The 21482-nt window shown below is 53.8% G+C and overlaps 3 protein-coding genes across 3 annotated transcripts; 2 read left to right on the top strand and 1 right to left on the bottom strand.

Moving 5' to 3' along the window:
- Window positions 1-5230: 5230 nt before the first annotated feature.
- On the top strand, window positions 5231-10908 carry RPS5 (ribosomal protein S5). Its single transcript, XM_060084086.1, has 6 exons — window positions 5231-5340; window positions 6085-6193; window positions 9341-9550; window positions 9709-9837; window positions 10608-10706; window positions 10786-10908. The coding sequence occupies exons 2-6, from the start codon at window positions 6086-6088 to the stop codon at window positions 10852-10854; spliced, it is 615 nt and encodes a 204-aa protein (XP_059940069.1). The 5' UTR covers window positions 5231-5340; window position 6085; the 3' UTR covers window positions 10855-10908.
- A 1394-nt stretch (window positions 10909-12302) lies between these two features.
- On the top strand, window positions 12303-13272 carry RNF225 (ring finger protein 225). The gene is given in 2 exon segments (XM_060084084.1): window positions 12303-12359; window positions 12361-13272. Coding segments are annotated over 2 exon segments (969 nt in total).
- A 5651-nt stretch (window positions 13273-18923) lies between these two features.
- LOC132480152 (glycine receptor subunit alpha-3-like) lies at window positions 18924-20063 on the bottom strand. The gene is given in 1 exon segment (XM_060084089.1): window positions 18924-20063. A coding segment is annotated over 1 exon segment (1086 nt). The 5' UTR covers window positions 20010-20063.
- Window positions 20064-21482: the final 1419 nt, after the last annotated feature.

Here is a 21482-nt window from a genome sequence, read left to right as displayed (position 1 = left end):
AAAACTTGTGCTTTATCAGGCTGTGTGTGGAGATCGAGATTCCGGCAAAACTCCATTCTAACCAGATCCTCAGGGGATGTAGCTCCAAAAGCTGGAGCACCAGGAACCTGCAGCACAGCAGAGTTTCATAAATGTCTGCAGAATGGACAACCCATGTCATCCATTTTATTACTAAGCTAAAAGCGGCCACAATTCTGAGTGCCCGCTAGGCACCACCTGGCCCTGTGCTGAGAGTGTTACACACACTGATTCTTTTTTTTTTTTTTTTTTTCTGCGGTATGCGGGCCTCTCACTGTTGTGGCCTCTCCCGTTGCGGAGCACAGGCTCCGGACGCGCAGGCTTAGCGGCCATGGCTCACGGGCCTATCTGCTCCGCGGCATGTGGGATCTTCCCGGACCGGGGCACGAACCCGTGTCCCCTGCACCGGCAGGCGGACTCTCAACCACTGCGCCACCAGGGAAGCCCCCCACACACTGATTCTTTAGTCCTCATGTAAGTCTAGAAGGGAGGTGGCAGTACCCCACCCATTTTACAGATGGGGAAATAGGGGCTCAGACAGAGGAAGCCAGGCGTGGGCCAAATTCTTAGCCTTCTGATCTCCAGGAACCTCCAAACTTTAGCGCCCAGTGCAGGGCTTTAAATGCAGCTCTGGGGCCACCTGGGAAGACTGGAGCTCACACACCTCTCCATGAGGTAGTTGCACGGGTCGTCCCCACTTTACAGATGGGTAAACTGAGGCCCAGATAGGCAAGCCGCGCACCCCAGTCAGAACCCATGCAGCCGGACTCGCAGCCACTGTCCACGACACAGTCCAGGGTTCGACCTGCACCAACGCTTCACCTCAGCCCCGCGAGCCGCGGGAGCATCGTGACCCCGCCTCCATCCCCGAAGGGCGGAAGGGAGGGCCCCGGGGGCGGTATCCAGGCGCTCCCACCCTCACGGAAAATGGGTGGCTCCTCGGGAGCTCTAGCCGGCCCTCTACCCGGACCTGAGGCTCCGACGGAGCAGGAGGCTCGGGCCGGCCGCCCCCTCTAGACCGCGGACTCCCGCACAAGCCCGAGTTAGACCCGCACCGCCTCAGCTCCGGAACCAACTAGCCGACCCCGCCGCGGCCCCGCCCGGACCGGAAGCGCAGGAGTCCTGGCGTTCGTCCTTCGGGGTGCCCTGAGCGGTCTGCTCTTGGCGCCCGGAAGACTGCCATCTCCGTGGTTCTCCGGGCCGGCACGGCGTCAGGGTTCCTTTTCCCAAAAGTGACCAGAGGAGGCCGGGACGGAGAGGCTTGAGAAAATGAGGTTCGAGAACCTGGCGGAAGGGGAACCGGCGATCTTGTCCATGCTTGACTGGGCCTTAGGGTTACCATGGCGACCCCCCTTTTCCCCCGCCTCCGCAGGGGGCGGTGGGAACTCCAGCTTCCGGGTGAAGCTGGAGCCTTCCTGCGATTCGCCATCGCCTTGGAGACGCATTACGTCATCCAGTCAGGCAATCACTTGGATTCTGGTGATTGGTCGTTCCCAGGGAAGGGCGGGGCTTCCGGCCTAGGTCCAAGCTGTCAGTCGGTTCCAAGTGCAGGAGTGAGGTAGGCCGGAGCGTCCCCACAAAGGTTTAGGCCGTGTCCTTAGACCCCCGCAAGATCCCCATGGCCGGGTCCTCCCGCTCCGTGACCAGTAACTTCTTAAGTTCCCAACTCTACTTCCGCCCAATCCGGATGCCTGGTTCTCCCCCCAATTCCTGCCTCTGAGTCCCCCCCAAATCCAGGTCTCTGTTTCTCCTGCAGGTAAGGCCTTGGATTCCCCGTCAAGTCCAGGTCCCCGTTTCTCTCCCAGTTTGTGCCTCGCACCTCCACATCGCAGCCACCATAATCTGTATCTGTGAGGCTTCTGAATTCATGTATCTGGTCTCCAAGATTTGAGATCCTGTACCCACTAATTCTGGATATTTGGATGTTCAAAATGTGTTTCTGCATTTATCCTTAACCCAAGCCTCTGAGACCCCTATTAATACCCTGTCCTAAGGTTTCCAAATCCAGCCCAGTTCCTCCTCCCCTCTGTTCTTTACCCCAAGTGCTGCAAGTGAGAAGGCAGGTCCGGATTTGCTCCAGCGTTGCCGCCCCCGTCCTGCACATTCTGCCCCGTTGCCTCACCCCTGCCCCCAATTCCAGTGAGCCACTGTGAACACGTGGTCCTAATTCACAGCTAAGCAAATTGCGAATGGGGAAGGGGCTTAGGCTGGCCCACCTAGCAGGTGAACTGGCCCAGGCACCTCCCTTGCCTTGAGGTCTAGACCTTCCCCTCCTGCAGCACGCACCCAGGCCAAGCCAACCACCCCTGTGAGCCCAGGTTTAGACTCATGGTCAGTGGCCAAGGCACTGAGAGGCCCAGGACAGTGGGAAAGATCAACTTGTTCTCTGCCAAGCAGCTGTGGGAGGCGGGGAGACACAGTCCTGCGGGAGTTAGAGGAACAATAAATATGCTTGTTTGTTCGCATTCACTTGTTCCTTTGTTTGAGCAGGTTTGGAACCAAAGAGACCATCTTTCCTCAGTAATTACATGGTTACTGGCTCAGCAGCCTTTTCTTTAAAACCGGAGAAGCCTAAGGCGCAGGGAGAGCCCCTCTCTGGATCATGCTAGATCCAGTGGAAAGGCCCAGAGTTGACTGAACTCATTTGTTTATTGGGCACTTTGTATGTTCAGAGATCGGCGGCACTGGGGGAGACATGATGCAGAGATGGTGGAGAGGCCAGCGGAGGAGGGAGAGGCCAGGCTCTGGGGCCAACCACCTTAGAGTCCCAGCTCTGCCCCCTTTTGCTATGGGACCCTGGGCGAGTTACTGCACCTCTCTGGGCCTCCCTGACTGCCTAATCAGGTTGTTCTGAAGAGCAAATGGTCTGATTCCCAGACTCCTAGTGCCTACCTGGCATTAGGAAGGGGTTTCCCCAGGCTGTGGCCAGGAAGAGGGGCAGACTCAGGTAAGGAGGTGTCCTGAACAGGAGATAGCAGGACTCCGGGTCTGGAATTGGTGTCTGGTGGAGGAGGGAGGCCTAGCCGCTTGGTGTCTGCCTGAAGCCCAGAGAGGGAGCAGCAAGACTGGGGAGAACTGCCCCACCCATCCGTCCATCCATCGTTTTTTCAGCAGTTACTTGTGAGCAGATACTGTGTGCCAGACTTAGTACTTCCAGCTGGGGACACAGTGGGGCAGAAACCAAACAGCCTCTACCCTCATGGAGCAGTTAAAAATCAGGGCAGAGGAGATGGCCAGAGCTGGTCAGCCCAGAATGAACATGATGCACCAGGAATGCAAAGGGGCTTCTGCAGAGACTTTCCCCCTCCAGCCTGAAGAACACAGCACCAACATCCCTAGACTTATGGGATCAGACTCCGGATTTTGTGCCTGTGTCCTGGGGACCTGAGGAAGCTGGACTGTCTTAGGCCTGGCAAGTAGTGTGTGATCGTCAGCTATGCAAGGTGACCCCCTACCTCGCACCACATAGGGCTTTACTGCAGGACCTCTCTCCTGCCCTCCCATGCATGGTGAGTCATTCCTGTCAGGTCTATAAAGATGCCCATTGTTGAGTGACCACTGACAGTCAGGCCACAGGCTCTAAACTCACCTTGTCTGATTTAGTTCTCATTTCCACACTGACAGGGGAAACTGAGGTTCAGAGGGGGTGGGCCCCTGTCCACTTTTGAGGAGAAAGAGGCAGGGTTGGGGGGCCCCCTGGATCCTGCTGAGTGTGAGGGTGCCTGGTGCCTACTCCCAGCCTCCCTGTTTTCCCCCAGTCAGCACCTCCCCATCTGTGTCCCCCAGGACCAGGGAGGTCCAATGATCAGAGAGGGTCCCTCCGGGACCAGGAAGGAACCTACTTAGCTCCTCCCCAACCCCAGTAAAAGGCCCGAGGCTGCTGCTCTGTACATACCAGGGCAGAGGCCAGGGATAAGGCCACAGGCTGCAGTGGCTGGGGGCCTTGGCCTCTCTGGGTGCGGCTCCCAGACTTCAATCCACGCGAGCCTGAGGTCTAACCCGCTGCCCAGACCAGCTTCAAGGCCTGTGTCCCCCTGAGCATTGGCATGAGCTGTGACTGACGACGACAGTCCAAGGGGGCCCAGAGTTTCTGGTCTGAAACGCTCCTGGAATTGGGATAGGGATAGGGGCGAGCCTTTATAGTCAGTCAACAAACATCGCGGCTGCTGAGCACCTGTAATGCGCATGCCCCGAAGGTGGGCAAGTGGGGTTGGTGCGGACAAATGAAGGACTGCCTGGGTCACGTGGCTGGGCCCCTTCGTGTCTGAGAAGGGGAACTCCCACCCTTGGAGGTTGAGGTGGGCACCTGGAGGTGAGGAGCCTCAGGCGCCTTGGAGACCAAGCTCTGCCAGATGCCACTCCCTGCCACCTGCAGCCAGCATGGGTGTGCAGCTACAGTGGTCGCTGCCTCTGCGAAGCCCGCCGAGGAGGCGTCCACAACCCAGTTCGGCTCCAGAGTCTAGGCGGGGGATGTGAAGTCTTGGCACGTGCTCTCCACGCAGACCGCCGGGGTCACTGGGTGCGGCTGCAGAGTGCGCAGGGCACGCACCACCGTGCCTACCCTGCACTCGATCAGTGACCTCGGCAGCACAGGCCCCAGCTGGATCAAAAAGGGCGGGGGCTGTCCCTCAGGCTCCTCCTCCAGGGCCCCTCCCCGACCCCCTCCCGCACGCGGTAACGGGGCAGGAGAGGCGGGGGCCAAAGAGAGACAATGGTCGGTCGTGGGGGGGGACCCCGGCATGGGGTGAAGTGAAGGGTCCCCTTTCGGAGGCTCAGGCCCCAAGCAGCCCAGAGCGCGCGAGTGTGGGGGAGGGGGACCCGCGAGTGGTGCCCGCCACGCGCGCGGGGCCCGGACCACAGCGGACAGCAGTCGCGACGCCCTGGCCTCACTGAGCCGCCGGGTCCTGTAGCGCGTGCTTCTATGGGCAGCGACGAGCGCGGGCCGGAATTCTGCCCTCATTAGACATGGCGGCGTTGACCTCATAGAGACCTCTGCGCCTGTGCAGGGGCCCCCCCCACCCACGAACTGGCAAGTGCTGGAAGTTGGACATCCGCCAGGCACAACCTTTGGGCCCGCTTCTGCAAGTACGCGTGCGCTGGAGGTTTACGGTTTCCGTTTGGCACAGAGGGCGCCTTTACATGCTCGCTCCGAATTGGTCCGTAAATACGCCTTGTTCTTCTGTGCACGCGCCGCCTTCGGTGACCCGGAAGTTCTCGCCTCCCTTAAAAGCGTCGGCCGGGGGCGCGCGGCCTTTTCTTGTCTGTGCCAGGGAGGCGCGTGGTCCACGCTGAGCGACCGAGACGCCTCAGCTGTGACTTAAGGTGAGGCTGCCGCGGAGTCGGAGGTCTGAAGGCCGATTCAGGGTCTTCTGGGAGCCGTGGGTGGGCCCCGAGACCGGGGGCTTCCCTCCGGCAGGGGACAAGGATGGAGGCGCGGGGAAGTTACTCTCGCCCCGTTGCTGATGCCCCGCCGCCGCCCCGTAGCCTTGCCCCCAGCGGACTGGGGAATGTTGACCTGGTCTCTCCAGTTCTACTTTATTTATTAGAAGAAGTTCCCGTTATCCTTACATGCACGATGCACACTTTGGTCTGGACACGCTTTCTCCTAAATAGCAGCCCCTAATCCCCCCGTCGGGGTCGGACACCAAACTCGACCTTTGCACTGGTAAAGCGCAGAATTCATACCATTGATCCTTCTGTTTTACTGATGAGGAAGCTGAGTCCACAGCGGCTTGTAGGCTCTCCTAGGGTCGCAGAGCTCTTGAAGAACAAGGTTGGGGTTTGACTTCGAGCGGATGCAGCGTCAGGGCATTTGGCATCTCCTGCCCGTCTCTGGGCCGCCTTGCAACCGTTGAGGGGGTGCCTGCCAGCTCTTGGTCTCAGGGTTCCTGGGTGAGAGACAGGTGCTTCTTGCTGACAGATGAGTGTTTTTTTTAAGGTTCCACAAGGTGGACTCAGATGTTCACAGCCTTTCTCGGTTCCTGGTAACTTCCCAATTCTCAGGTTGTGCCCTAGCCTCGGAGTCCGTGGTGAGTATGCCTGGGCGTTGACAGTTTCTGTCCCTAGGATGACGGAGTGGGAGACGGCTGCACCTGCAGTAGCAGAGACCCCCGACATCAAGCTCTTTGGGAAGTGGAGCACCGATGATGTGCAGATCAATGACATTTCCCTGCAGGTGAGGAGGGTGTAATGATTGTGCCCCCCAGCTGGGGGTGGGGTCACTTGAAGCTTGTAGCTGTCCCACTGAGTAGAGTTGAAGATGGTAAAGGAGGAATCCCTGGACCACCACACCCATCGTGTCTGTTTTTCCTTGTATCCTGTTAGAGGTTGCTACAGTTTTTGTCAGGAGATGGTTCCTTCCTCAGAGGGAGTATCACATCCCACAAGTTGTTTAGTTAATTGTTTTGTAGTGAAATACACATAAAGTTCACCATGGTACCTTTTATTTATTTATCTTTTTAGTTTCATATATTTTATTTTTTAAAGGTCATCTATAAGATTTGAGTGTTCTTATTTTACTCAAGTATTGAAGATGACAAGGACAATACTTCATTCAGGCTATAAAATTTTATTTAAATTATATGTTTTAGAATTAAATAAAAATGGACAATATTCTTCAAGTTCAGAAGTTGTGCCTTGGAGAGAAGAGTCAATTAAATTATAAAGATTCAAATGCCTAAAAATCTAAATGCCTTACCGTCGTGCCTCAGTATCTGAGGGGTGTTCTTTCCAGGAGCCCCCAGGTTTACCAAGATCTGCAGATGCTCAAGTCCCATAAAGTGTAAGGGCCCAACGTTATCATTTTGTGTGGGGAAATGCAGTTGTCCCAGCACCTTTTGTTTTCATCTCTTGGAGTTTTCTGTATCTTACTTAAATTTAGGCAATAAAATGTAACTTCAATCTCATTTATATGTTATATGTATGTGTCCCAGCACCATTTGTTTTTTTGTTTGTTTTTGCAAGAAAATGAACCCTTTTTATTATGATTAAAGGGTCAGTACACCAAGATAACATAGCAATCCTATATGTGTATGCACCAAACAACAGAACTTTGAAATACATGAAGCAGAAACTTACAGAATTTGTAAGAGGAATAGCCAATTTCTCAATTATACTTAAGGACTTCATCATCCCTCTCCCTGCAACTGACAGAAATACTAGACAGAAAGTCAGCAAGGATGTAAAAAGTCTGAGTAATAACCCCAGCCAATAGGATTGTGAAGACATTTGTAGAAACTTCACCCAATAACAGCAGAATACACATTCATTTCAAGAAGCCTTACAGAACATTCAGCAAGATATACCACACCCTGGGTCATAAAACAAACTTCAACAAATTTAAACAGTCAAACCAAACGTGAAACAAATAAGAAATCAGTAACAAAAAGGTACCAGAAAATGCTCCAAACAGTAGGAAATGAAACAATATACTTCTAAATAATACACGGGTGACAGAGGAAGTCTCGTAAGGGAATCAAGGGATATTTAGAACTGAATAAATTGTAATGAAAACTTGTGGGATAAGGCTGGAACAGTACTGAAGGAAATTTATAATACTTAATGATTCGTTAGAAAAGAAAAAAAGTTTCAAATCAATAATCTCAGCACCCCTCAAAAAATAAAAAGAGCAAAAAAATAACCAAAGTAAAGTAGAAGATAGGATTTCATAAAGATGAGAACAGAAATCAGTGAAATTAAGAACAGAAAGGTAAAGGGACTTCCCTGGCAGTACAGTGGTCTAGACTCTGTGCTCTCAATGCAGCGGGCATAGGTTCGATTCCTGGTTGGGGAACTAAGATCCCACATGTGCAGCACCATTTGTTGAAGAGTATTTATCCCATTGAATGGTCTTGGCACCCTTGTTGAAAATCAGTTGAGCAAGGATGTAAGGGTTTGTTTCTGAACTCTTTCATTGGTCTCTATGCCTGTCCTTTTGCCAGTACCACACTGTCTTGATTACTATAGCTTTGTAATAGGTTTTGAAACTGGGGAATGGGAGTTCTCCCACTGTATGTTGCCCCCATACTGTTTTACACTTGGCCTCATTAGGACTTTTGTGGCGCCTTCATAAAAAGAAATTTATGTTTTGTGACTGCATTGATATACTGAATAAAATTCAGGTTTGATCATATTTTTCCCTTCTTTTAAAAGAAATTAAAGCTTTTTGTTGCCTCTAAATATATCATGGTACCTAGGTACTGAGCCTAACAGAGAATTCAAACCTGTTTTTCACTCTGAATGTCTTGTAGAGCTGTTTTCCTTCATGGGTTTGTTGGGGGAGAGGTCTGCAAATTTAAAAGGGCCAGTTAGTAAATGTTTTATAAAGTCTTTGTAGGTCACATGTGGTCTGTCACATGCGTGTTTGCTTCTTTGTTTTCCTTTTCTTGCTTTTTTTTGTACAACCCTTTAATAATGTAAAAACTATTTTTCACTTTCCCCTGGTCCTCTCCTAGGGGCTGGGAAAGCAGAAGTCAGCAAGGTATCAGGGTTCTCACTCTCTGGAAGGCTGTGCTGGGCTCTACCGTGGGGCCCAACAGCTTAACCAAACGCTTGGTGGGGCATTTGGTATTCGCAGTTTTTTTTTTGGCACAGTGTGAGTCCCTGCATGGACACCTGTCTACTTGCCTATTTGTGCAAGTGGTCCTCTCCAGGCTAGACACCAGACTGTCTTGTCTACATCAGAATCCTCTGTGTTCTTTTCCTCTTAATCCTTGTATTTGTAGAAACTCATTGTTTGTACATGTTCTCATGTTTGTGTGGTAGAATGAGTTTGTGTAGGTTTCGTACTAGAAATATCCAAAGTAGTCCTCACATACACAGTTCCTCTGACTCAACCCCCCCGGATGGTTTAGTGTTTCTAGACACTATCTTGGGATATGTATGTATATATAGGCAGGATTGTTGAATGATTGTTTTGAAACACTGGTTCTCTGGGTTAGTTCCCCCCACCCCTACCCCTTTAGGGGTACATTTTTGGGTGTCAGTAATGAGGAGGGCTACTGGCATACTACAGTGCATGGGACAGCCCCCCCAGAACAAAGAGTTATTTGATATAAAACGTCAGTGCAGAGTGAAGAACACTTTTAAAACAAGACTGGTGTCGTGGGTGGTAATCTACTTAGTTTTCCATACGCTTCCTCCCGTTAGAAAGGAAGTACTCTTTTTAGTGTCCTGGTAAAGTCACTTGCTTCGGTTTTACTTTTCTGTGGCAGGCAGGTGGGTGGGAGGTACCCTGAGTGGGTGTTCAGTCTCTCTGGTCCCCTGCCAAGATCCGTCCTGCTCCTGACCATGGTCCCTTCACCCCCTCTTCCTGCTGCCCTAGGATTACATCGCAGTGAAGGAGAAGTATGCCAAATACCTGCCCCACAGTGCAGGGCGCTACGCGGCCAAGCGCTTCCGCAAGGCGCAGTGCCCCATCGTGGAGCGCCTCACCAACTCCATGATGATGCACGGCCGCAACAACGGCAAGAAGCTCATGACTGTGCGCATCGTGAAGCACGCCTTTGAGATCATCCACCTGCTCACGGGCGAGGTAGGGCCCGAGGCCAGCTCGGGCAGAGCGCCCTTAGCACGCCCTAAAGCCAGCGGCCGCCCCACGATATGCATGCCAGGGTGCTCCGGGATTTAGGGGTGAAGGGTCGGGGAGGGATGCTTGCCAGGTATCTGGCTCATGGCCCCCCTCTCTCTCAGAACCCCCTGCAGGTCCTGGTGAATGCCATCATCAACAGCGGCCCCCGGGAGGACTCGACCCGCATTGGGCGCGCTGGAACAGTGAGACGGCAAGCTGTGGACGTGTCCCCGCTGCGGCGTGTGAATCAGGTGGGCATGGGGCTTTGGGGCACACGTGGGTGGCCGGGAACAGCCACCAGGCTCTGGCAGAATCCTGCCTGGGGCAGCAGAGGCTGACAAGTGGGAATGTTCGTCTCTGTCTGCATGTTTACCTGAGTGTTAGGTAATGAAGGCTTCCTGGATCCCCCGCCACGCAGAGCAGGTCCTAGCTCTGGGCCCTCTCCTGGGCAGCATTTGATTGAAGGGCCCGTTTCATTTGGGTATATGTTGTTACACTTTTTTTTAATTCTCCTGGACCATTTGAGAATCACTTGCAGGTGTTTTGACCATTTCCCTGCTCACATTTCAGTGGGTGTCTCCCTAGAAGAAAGATGTTCTATCCCCACCGTCACCCCCAAGAAATTTAACAGCAATCTAACATTTGACATTACATCACTGTTCCAGTTTATGGAGCTGTCCCCAAGCATACCCTTTATAGCTGTTCGTTTTCAGTCAAGGGTTCCAGGCCAGGAGGGAACACACTGCATTTCCCTGTCACAGCTAGTTTTAAGTCACCTGTCGTCAGGGACCCAGCTTCAGCCTTTGTGTCCGCACGCTTTTTTGTGCCCCTCAGTCTGATCCCAGACCTAGCAGCGTGGCACCTGGGCAGCGCTGTGGGCTCCCACTGTGTCTTGCCTCAGTTGGCCTGCGGATGGCGACGTGGTAGGCAGCATTGTTGGGTCCCAGGGTACTGGAGAGCCGTGTCCCTGCGTGGTGTAGGGGCAACCCCTACTTAGCACAGGCACCCCTGTGCTCCCTAGGCCATCTGGCTGCTGTGCACGGGTGCCCGTGAGGCCGCCTTCCGGAACATCAAGACCATTGCCGAGTGCCTGGCAGACGAGCTCATCAACGCTGCCAAGGTGGGTGAGGACACCCTGGGGGGGACGAGTCTCAAGAGGAGGGTCCTCCGACATTGGAGCTAACCATCCCTTCTTGCAGGGCTCCTCCAACTCCTATGCTATCAAGAAGAAGGATGAGCTGGAACGTGTGGCCAAGTCCAACCGCTGATTGCCTGGCCACAGCTGCAATAAACCTGTTTGCCCTTTGGGGGGGCCCCACCCACCTGTGCCGCTGTCTGCTCTATGGGGACGGGTATCTGGGAGCAGGGGGTGAGGGGCATGATGGCTGGTGTTTTTGAGGAGCTGCCCGTGTTCCTGGCATGTCTTCTGGTCTGTCGGGACCTGGACTCACCAGGGAAGTGCTCGGCTCAGGAAGCACCACTGACTCAGAACCGTGGCACCCCGGGCGGCAGGCCTGGCTGCCTGGACTGTTCCAGCAGGTGTTGGAAAATGAGAGGGGTGGGGTTGTCCTGGTAGAGGTGTCACCGGTCTGGGGAGGGGCTTGGTGGCTGCAGCCCACCGCCCTGAGAGGTGTGTTGCCAGGAAGCAGCCCCACGGGGAGGAAGCCAAGGCCTGGGCTCTGGAAGTTTCTAGGCCCTTGTCATTGGCTGGACAGGGCTGGTCCTGTCCAGTCTACTGTGGGGTCAGCCTGCCTTCAACCTCCAGGACTCCAGACGTCCCACTCTTCCTGGACACACTGCCTCAGCCCACAGCCCCTGACACGGCCGGTTGCACTCACCCAACCAGTGGCGCGAGGTGGAGGATTCATGAGGTGCTGAAGACGGAGTGGTGGTGGGGACCCCCTCCTGATGCGCCTGGACTGTCACTGCCCTGTCAGTCAGCTGTGCCTCCTTCCTTGCACCCCCGACATCTGGCCGATGTCAGGCTTGGTGCTCCCTGTCCTGGTGGCACCTCCCTGGGGGCGGGGGGGGGGCAGTGTGACAGGTCTGGTGGGAACCTGGCATCTGGAGGGAGTGGCCCCACCACAGGCACCCTCCCTCGGGGAGGAGCACTTCGCATCCAGCTGCAGGTAGACCTAGGGTTGCCGTCAGAACAGGCAAGGAAGCGCCAGCCAGAGGGAGGGAGCGCCAGCAGGTGGGAAGAGCCTGCTGGCCCGCTGGCGTCTGTCACTGGGGAGTCTGACTCCGGGGCTGCTGGCCACCTGTCCTGAAGCTTCCGTCCTCCTCCATCTGCTTCTCCCGTTTGTCTTCTGTGGTCTCCCCAGGGCCTGTCTCTGCCCAGCTCTCCTGGGAGTCCCTGTCTCTCCTCTCCACGCCTGTCTGGGATCCTTCCTGGAGTCACCCAGGTCCACCTGGCCCTTGGCTGGGGCGTCCCCCAAGTGTAGCTCAGACTCTGTGGTGCTCCCTTTGCCTGTCCCTAAACCTCTTCAGAACCCCTCTGGGTCTCACCTGCCTGTGTGCCTCCAGTCCAGGTCCTTCTCTGTCCCGACTCCCAGGCTCCTTGCCTACTGGGCTCTGCTGCCCCTTCTCTGGACGCCCCTGCCCTGTGTGGGGTGGTCCTTCCAGAGCCCAGCCCCTGACCTTCCCCAGACCCCCTCTGCCGTCTCCCCCCGGCCCCTTCGCTGCCTGACGGCCTCTCCCCGCAGGCCGGGTCCAGATGCCCTGCCCACGGCCGCCCTGGATCCGCCGCCCCCGGCCCCCCCCTGGGCTCGGAGCCTAGCATCCCGGGCTCGCCGTCCACACTCCGGTCCCCCAGCAGGGGGGAGGACGAAGACGGGGATGATGAGGAAGGGGACGGCAGCCGGGGACCCATCCTGCCGCCCGCGTACCCCGTGGAATGCCTCATCTGCGTGTCGCCCTTCGACAGCGTATTCAAGCTGCCCAAGTGCCTGGACTGCAGCCACATCTGCCTCGAGTGCCTGGCTCCTCTGTCTCTGGCCACGGCGGGCGGCGGCGACGCGGTGGCCTGTCCCTTGTGCCGCGCGCCCACGCGCCTGGCCCCACGCCGCGGGCTCCCCGCGCTGCCCACGCAGCTCAGCCTGCTGCCCGGCTCCGCACGCGCCCCGCCCCCGTGCCAGGGTTCCGTGCGCTTTGACCGCCGGCGCGGCGTGCTCTACCTGCGGCAGCCGCCGCCCGCGCCCGGACCGCGCAGCCGCCCCCCGCCGCCGCCGCCGCCGCCGCCGCCGCCGCGCCTCGGCCGCCCGCTGTCGCGCCGCCTGACGCTGGCCCGCTCGGCCTGGGTCTTTCACGCGGCCGTCGCCCTGGCCGTGCTGGTGGCCGCGGGCCTCGTGGGCACGGGCCTCTACATCTTCCTCATCCCGCGCGCCACCACCTCCAGCCCCGCTCGGCCCCAGCTCGTGGCGCTCGCCCCGGCGCCCGGCTTCTCCTGGTTCCTGCCTCGGCCCACGCCGGCGGCGCCCTGGACCCCCGGCTGGATGCCGGGCCCCGTGGGCCATGACCTGAACGCCGCCCCGCCGGGAGTTGCAGAGGACGCGCTGGAGCCCGAGGGGGTTCCCGAAGAGACAGAGACTCCGGACGGGTCCTTGGACCGCAGGTGGGGGGCGAAGGCTGGGCCTGACTGGGCCCCGCGGGCACGCGGCGGGAGCAGGCGGTGGGGGGCGCAGTAAACGCATCTGCGCCGCAGGCCCTGCCTCAGGCCTGGGGACCCCAGTGTCATCCTGATGCTCGCCGTGATCCCCGTGGAGGCCTTAGAGGGCGCACGGCAAGCACCCATTTCTCTAGAGAGGCCTGGAGGGATCATTCCTGGCATCATTAGCACGGTGCAGGGACCCTCTCAAGGAGCACCCCTGACACCAATCTCTGTGGGACCCCCATGTCTGTAAAGGTCTAGCTGGGAGGCGCTCATAAACCAGCTGGGGGTACACTCGATCCTCTTGTGGGAGTCCGGCCGCAGAGTCCCTCTGACCAACGTCGTGCAGTGGCCCTGCTAGGGGTACCCCATCCCTGATCCTCGTAAGGGTCCTACTGAGTAAACCCCAATCATCCGAGCTCCAGGAGGACGCTCATCCTTGGCTGGCACCAGAGCTTAAGTCTCTGATTTACTCGTCCTTTGGGCTTTCTGCAGGTGCTGGGGGCCCCCATCTTTGGATGGCAGACTATTCCCTGGCCACACCTGTGAGTGGCCCACTGCAGGACCAACCACCCCACTCCTCCCCAGGCTGTGGAGTTGCTGCCTGCAGGCTGAGCCTGGGTGGGATCCAGCCATCTCCATGCTGGTCCTGCATTTGCTGCCTTACACATCTGGCTGGGACTTGGGCTTGAAGGGGGAGGTGTGGCCTGGCCAGGACTGGGGAGAGACCGACAGGGCCTGAGCCTCAAAGACTGGCTCCCACTTGGGTCCTGAATATCAACTTACAATGGGACCTCGACTTCCCCTATGGCTAGTGGCTTCTGGGATTCTCCTAATATGCTGAGGGGCGGCCGTGGTCACTGAGGCTCAAAGAGGCCAAGGTTGCCCTCTGAGTCAGACAGTGTCGTGTGATTTTGGGTGAGGGGTCGCTCCTGGACATCCCTGGCCCCTCTCCTTAGCCACTAGAGCCCTCCTCACCCCCATCTCCACTCATTAAATACTCAGCGTCGGTTACTTCACCTCCTCCAGGGCTCCATCAGCATTTTGTGGCAACCCTGCTGTACGCTGGGGTGAATGAAGCCTCAGCCCTCCTTCAGCAGGGAGAGTGGTCCTCCTCTCAGAAGCCTTCCTGGGTTAGTCACAGTGGGGTAGATAGCAGCCACCTCTGCACAAACTGAACATGGACTTTCTGTCTCCCCCCAGGCCCTGGAGCCCGCAGTCTGCCTCACTTCACCCCAGGTTGGGATGCTGTGTGTGGCAGGTGACAGGGAGGAGACCTGGTCGGGCAGGAGCAGGACTGACTGGTGGTCTGTATTGGTTTTCTCCGGCTGCTGCAACAAATTACCACCAAATCAGGTCCTTAGAACAGCACGTGTTAGTTATCTTACAGTTCTGCGGGCCAAGGGTGTTGAAATCAGTTTCACCGGGCTAAGTGGAGGTGTCCACAGGGCAAGTTCCTTCTGGCTGCTCTGAGAGAGGATTTCCTTAGCTTTTCTAGCTTTTCTATCTGCATTCCTTGGCTTCCTCCTCTGTCTTGAGAGGAAACAGTGTAGCCTCTTGCAATCTCTTCCTGACTCTCCTGCCTCCCTCTTTCACCTATAAGGACACTGGGATTGCACTGAGCCCACCCAGATAATCCAGGATAACCTCTCCAACTCAATATCCTTAATTTAATCACACCTGCAAAGTCCATTTTGCCATGTGAGGTAACAGATTCACATATTCCAGGGATTAGGATCTGGATACCTTTGGGGGCCCTGACTAGGCTTACCAGAGGGTCTCCAATATGCCCCTCCTCATGCCTTCCCTCCTCCCCCCCAAGGCTGGGAGAGTTACAGTGAGGGAGTAGAACTGGCAGGGATGGGCCCAGCCAGGGGGGTCAGAAGGGGCCCTTGGCTGGTGGTGCACAGAAGAGAAAGATGACGCTTTCTGCCTGAGGGTGTTCAAGGAAGGCTGCCTGGAGGAAGAGGCCTCGGGGCTGTTTTTTTTTTTTTTTTTTTTGCGGTACGCAGGCCTCTCACTGTTGTGGGCTCTCCGGCTGCGGAGCACAGGCTCCGGACGTGCAGGCTCAGCAGCCATGGCTCATGGGCCCAGCCGCTCCGTGGCTTGTGGGATCTTCCCGGACCGGGGCACGAACCCGTGTCCCCCGCATCAGCAGGCGGACTCTCAACCACTGCGCCACCAGGGAAGCCCGGGGCTGTATCTTTAAGGAAGCTAAGGAATAACGCCAGCTGGCATTGAGGCAGGGGGCCCTAAGCAGGGAGCTGGTGGCTGAGGGCAGTGGGCAGGGCTGGCTCCTCCCTGTCCTAACGTGCTTCCTCCTCGGGACTGTGGGGAAGGGTTTCTTCTCCACCCTCCCAGCTGGGAGCCTGAGACCTCAGTTTCTCTTCCCGCAAAATGAAGCCTACCTCGATGTCTGCCCGTCCACTGCCCGTGAACAAAGGGGCTGCCTGAAACCACCCCAGGGCCGGGATCACAGGGGACTCCCTCTGCCCATTCCATCCCCGCCGGACGCACGCCCCACGCATCTGTCCCAGGCTTGCTCCTCCTTCCACTGGTCCCAATGCCTGTGAACACCCAGAGAGTGGGGGTTAGCCTCAGTGCCTGGCATGGGTGCCCAGGTACGCCTTTACCGGCCAGACTTTGGTTCTCGCTTCTGTAAAACGGGAGACAATAAGCTACTTGCAGGAAGAATTCGTTCATCCACAAGTATTTATTGAGCGCCTGCTGTGTACCAAGGGGGGACTCGGGGCACCTTGTGAACGAGGGACTTCGCATGGCAGATGGTGTCCAGGGGGCTGAGGAGAGGAGCCATCATCTTGGCAACACTGCCTCCCCCTCCACGCTCGTGGGGCCCTCAACTCCCCAGACCTTTTCCAGGCCCTCCGCCAGGTCTCCTGCATTTGCCCCCGAGGGGCGCCGAGTGATCCACTCTACCGGGATCCAGCCAGCCTCTCTCCTCACGAGGGTCAGGGTGGCCTCTGCCCACACCACACTCGTCTCCTGTCATTGGGGCCTCTTGTGTTCGGGCCGAGGGAACAAGGCCCACGGGGGGCCCTCGCTGGACCCTGAGAGCGGAAGTGTCCAGCTTACAGATGGGGAAACTGAGGCTGGGAGCGGGGCAGGGCGTGGATTCGAACAGGGACCAGAGAGCTTTCTGCAAAACACTTCCCCTCAACTCCACACCCTGGCAGGGCAGCCTCGCTTTTCCTTCCTCCCCGGGCCCCGGAACTGCAGCTCTTCTCTGTCCTCCGAGTTTGCCATCCTCTTTTGAGTCTTTCCCGCTCACAAACCCAAGCGGTGTTCGAGGCGGGGAAAGCCAGGAGGTTGTCAGCAACGTGGACCAATCGGAGACCGCATTCTGGGCTGGGGGCGTGACCTTAATTGCCATAGCAACCTGGCCCTCCTTCGCCCCGCCGCTCTGTAGGGCTGCGCGCGCATCTTGCCCCTCCCGGAGCCTGGTGGGAGGGGCAGAGAAGGCGCGCCAGCACTGATAGCCAATCGAAAGCTTGAGACTGTCGTTGCCATGGCGATTTCGCCCGCCTTCGGCCTGTGGCGCGCATCGTGTGTGTGTGTGTGTGTGTGGAATTGGGGAAGGCGTGTGTGTGTGTGTGTGGAATGGGGGAAGGCGTGTGTGTGTGTGTGTCCGACCAATCAGGGGCCCGAAGCTGAAGCGAAGGCCGACGTGGGAAGTGCTGGGATCCTCCGTCCCAAGGGAGAAACAGGCTCGAATGGGGAGCGTCTCCCCTAGGGGCACACACCTTGGCGGGGCAGAGCTGGGCCTGTCCTAAGCTGTGGCTTCCTATGCCCTGTCAGTCTCTGCAGAGGCTTGGGGCCAGAGGTGCCAGGAGAGACCTATGACCTGCGTCCCTCCTTCTGGGGCATGGATGTTTCCACTCTAATGGCCGTGGAAAACTCCACATTGGGTATGGGACTTCTCCCAGGAATCTTCCAGAAATCTACTCGTTTTTATTTTTAATAATAGCCTTCTTGAAATGTAATTCACACACCATACAGTTTGCCCATTTAGAGTGTACAATTCATCGGGTTGTTAGTATGATCACACAGTTTATGCAACCATCACCACTATCGAATTCCAGAACATTTACAAAAAGAAGCCCCATACCCTTTCGAGTCATGTCCCATTTCTCCTTTTCCTCAGCCCCTGGCAACCATTAGTCTACTTTTTGTCTCTCTGGATTTGCCTATTCTGGACATTTCGTACCAAGAGAATCATACAGTTTGTAGAAATCCACTCTTAAAAACAGCAGTGTGTGGATTGTTCTTCCCAACTGGTGGGGCCAGCTCAGCCATGGGTGTGGACTCTGGAGCCAGAGAGATGTGGGTGTGACTCCTACTCCTATTATGGCCTTGTTCTTAGCCCTTCTGAAACTCACTCTCCACTTGGGGAGTGGTGGGGTGTACTCTTTTTTTTTTTTTTTTAAGTAAAAATTTTATTTAGAATTATTCACATCTAGTGGATTGCTTATATATTGAAATCATTAATTCAGAAATATAAAATAATCAATCCTCACTTTGTAGAAATGACTTATTTATATAATTTAGAATTAAAATCTTCTGTCTTTACATTTGGAGCTAGGAGTTGGAACTCATATAACTTTGATGGGAAAACTGTTCTTATGAAAAAATCTTTCTAAATCCATATTTGTTTTCAGTAAATTCATTTTTATCAAAATGTAAATACTATAATGCCATTGAATTTTAAAGTCTCATTCTAAGCTAAAATATAAAAGTCTTACTGAACTGTATTCAATTATATCAAAACAGTAAACATAATTACTTACAGACAATTAAGCAACTATTAAAAACCGAACAAAACAAAGATGCTGGCTTGAATTTTTCAGTGTTTGGCAATAATTAAAATTATTTAAAAAATTAAAAATACACAGCTATAACACTTTTTAAAAACAATAATGTTTTCAGTATACCTACATTCATTCGTAGAGATATAAAGTTATGAAAAGTAGATTTTGTATATAATATGATCGCTTAGGCCATTAAAAAAATTTCCAAAGAGGGAAATTTAATATTTTAAACAACTAAATTTAGTATCTAAACAACAAAGTTTTTAATTTTAATCTTCTAATTTCAATTTTTTATTCCCTAAGTTGGTTCTATAGCATGTGTATGTACAATCTTCTATCATTATTGAGTGAGTTTCCCACTGAATTATCTGATTATTTTTCTATTTTGTAACTACAGTATAAGAAAATATTTTAAAGCCTCAAACTACTGATTTTTTATCTTCAACGTTTCCCCTTTCCAAAGTTTTCTGTGCAAATTTTACTTTTGTGATATTTAATACTGAATTAAAAATCAAAGAATTCAAAAGTAGTTTTCACATGTACTATTATGTGATATCATATTAGATACAAACACATTGACAGTAATACTTCCACTTGTATGATTTACTGTGAAAAAACAGATAATCTTAATAGGAAATAGAATCCCTATAATATATATATTTTGTATCCATTAAAGTACTCAACTGCCTCAAGACTTTGCATAGCAAATCATAATAATACCTTTCCATATGCCACATATGACAAATGGTCATCATTTGTACACCACACACACATACATACACACACACACACACACACACCCCTATGGCAAAAAACCTTCCTTCTGAGTTGACAGTCTGCACACTTGCACACCCCCAGAGACTTAATCTTGTTGTTGATGAATATCCTCATGCCTAAGAATTTTATAGATAACCCAGTAGAAAATATTAAAAATCAAGAAGGCTAATGGGAAGCAGGCTCGGGAGATGGTGTCAATCTTCTTGGCCCTGTCAATGAAGACCTTCCTCATTTCATCCAGGCTCTTTGGCATTACCTGGACAGGATGGTTTGGGCCCTTTGGAGTCACACCGTCTTTTGTTTGCAGACACGGTCCCATTCCATAGGCCGTGAAACTGAATCGGCTTTCCCTTAACTCATCATCCCTATTCTTTCTCTTTCGTCGAAATCTCAGAAGTTCTTTATGTTGTCTCGATACAAAATTGACAGCTGCATATTCCAATAGCGCTGAAAACACGAAAAGGAGACACACTGCCATCCAAATGTCAATAGCTTTGACATACGAAACCTTTGGTAAGGAAGCTCGTGATCCTGAACTCTGTGTAGTCATAGTCAGCACGGTGGTTATGCCCAAGGCTACCCTGGCTGGAGCAGCATCCATATTGATCCAGAATGAAACCCAGGAGAGAATAACAATCAGGAGACTGGGAATGTACATCTGGATCAGATAGTAGCCCATTTGTCATTCAAGATGGAATCGCACTTCTATACATGTAAACTTTCCTGTGTTGTAATGTTTAGTGCAGTATCGTAAATCTTTCTCTTCTTTCAACAGAAACTGGGGCAAAGTGAGTCCTTCTGCCACTTGTACAGGTGCCTCATCTTGCCATTCAAAAATGAGATCATTCATTGTGTACCCAAAGCTTTCCATTTGCATAGTACAGGTTTGTACATCCATTGGAAAATTCTTGAGATCCATTGGACAGGAGAGCGTTAATGTCAATCTTATTGAATAAAGAACATTCCCATTCTTGAAAATTCTTAACAATTTGTTGTCTGTAGTGACTTCATGAAAGTTGGCTCCCTTTTCATTGGCAAAGAACAAATCAGGTTTCCAAATGGAGTCCAACATGGAAGGGTCTAGGTCTAAGGAGTCATCAGGATATTCACTATATGCAAGTCGAGGATCGTTCCATTTCTGACGAAGAAAGATATTCACTCTGTAATCCATGGTTGTCTCGGCGATCGAACCAAAGCTGTTTATGAATATGTTGCATGTGACATTAACTGGAGAGCCTCCAAACTCCAGAACTCCATACTCCAGAGGCCCTCCTTCCAACGTGCTGCCTCTTCCCTTCCACGCAGGTCCTGGGGGTGTACTCTTGACCTTGGGCTCTCCTGGCTTCACTCAGGCCGTGCTCCCTGCTCTCAGGTACTGGTGGGCTGTGACAGGGCTGAGGGTCTCTGCTGGATTTTAAGGAGCCACAGGAGGCCAGACACAACAGGAGCAGATGGGCCCTGGGGACTTGGGGCCAGCCTTGTTTCAGACCAGGCATTTGTCCCCGTCAGCCACGGACCTCCTCAATATCTGTCACATGCTGAAATTTCATCTCATAGTTCTTTCCTTATCTCAAGGGGCACCTGTGATATTTGCCAGGCTCTGGGCTGGCTGCTGAGGTTGTAGCGGTGAACAAGGTCACAGATGTTCTTATTTCTCTCTTCCTTAGAAGTCATGTTCCAGGGCAGAGCTGGATAGTCCACAGCCAGACAAACCATTCATAGTATTCTTTAGGTCAAAGCTAAGTGTTCTGTGGAAGACAAAGCAAAATGATGTGACAAAGACTGTGGGGGGCCCAACTTCGACGGGGGGAGTCAGGGAGTAGGAGCACAGATGCCCAAACAAGGCAAGCAGAGGCCAGGGAACAACCTGCAAGAGAAAATGGCAAGAGCAAAGGCCCTGAGGCAGGGACAGGCTTACTGGCGCCACCGTGAGGAGCAGAGGGCCATTGGAGGAGGGGTGGCCATTGGAGGAGGGGTGGCCATTGGAGGAGGCGTGGCCATTGGAGGAAGGGTGGCCATTGGAGGAGGGGTGGCCAAGACGGACAGGAGTGTGGGAGGGCTGATGTTGGTGAAGAGCCCTTAGTGATACATGGGTTCTTTTGTTTCCCTTTCTTTCTGAAGGTATTTAGGAAGCCAGTCCAGGTCCTTTATGAGCTTCATGTTCTCATACTTGAGGTATCCCCAAGATAAGGAGGCAGCTTATTCTTGAGAGATGCTGCCTGTTTTCCAGGGGGTTTAAAGCCTCATCGTGTTTTGTGCTAAGAAGTAGGCTACAGTTGGGACTTCCCAGGCGATCCAGTGGTTGTAAGACTCCACGTTCCCAATGCAGGGGACCCGGGTTCAGTCCCTGGTCAGGGAACTAGATCCCACATGCATGCTTCAACTAAGACCTGGAGCACCCGAAATAAATACATAATTTTTTTAAAAAAGGGGGAGCAGGAATAGAGACGCAGACGTAGAGGACACGGTTCGGGGTGGGGCGGAAGGGGAAGCTGGAACAAAGTGAGAGAGTGGCATGAACATATACACACTACCAGACGTAAACTGGACAGCTAGTGGGAAGCGGCCATGTAGCACAGGGAGAGCAGCTCGGTGCTTTGTGACCACCTAGAGGAGTGGGATAAGGAGGGTGGGAGGGAGACGC

The sequence above is a fragment of the Mesoplodon densirostris genome, chromosome 19 (assembly GCF_025265405.1).
Source record: "Mesoplodon densirostris isolate mMesDen1 chromosome 19, mMesDen1 primary haplotype, whole genome shotgun sequence".
Classification (NCBI taxonomy): Eukaryota; Metazoa; Chordata; class Mammalia; order Artiodactyla; family Ziphiidae; genus Mesoplodon; species Mesoplodon densirostris.
Note: the sequence above shows the minus strand (reverse complement) of the source record. Positions and strands in the feature narration are given on the sequence as shown.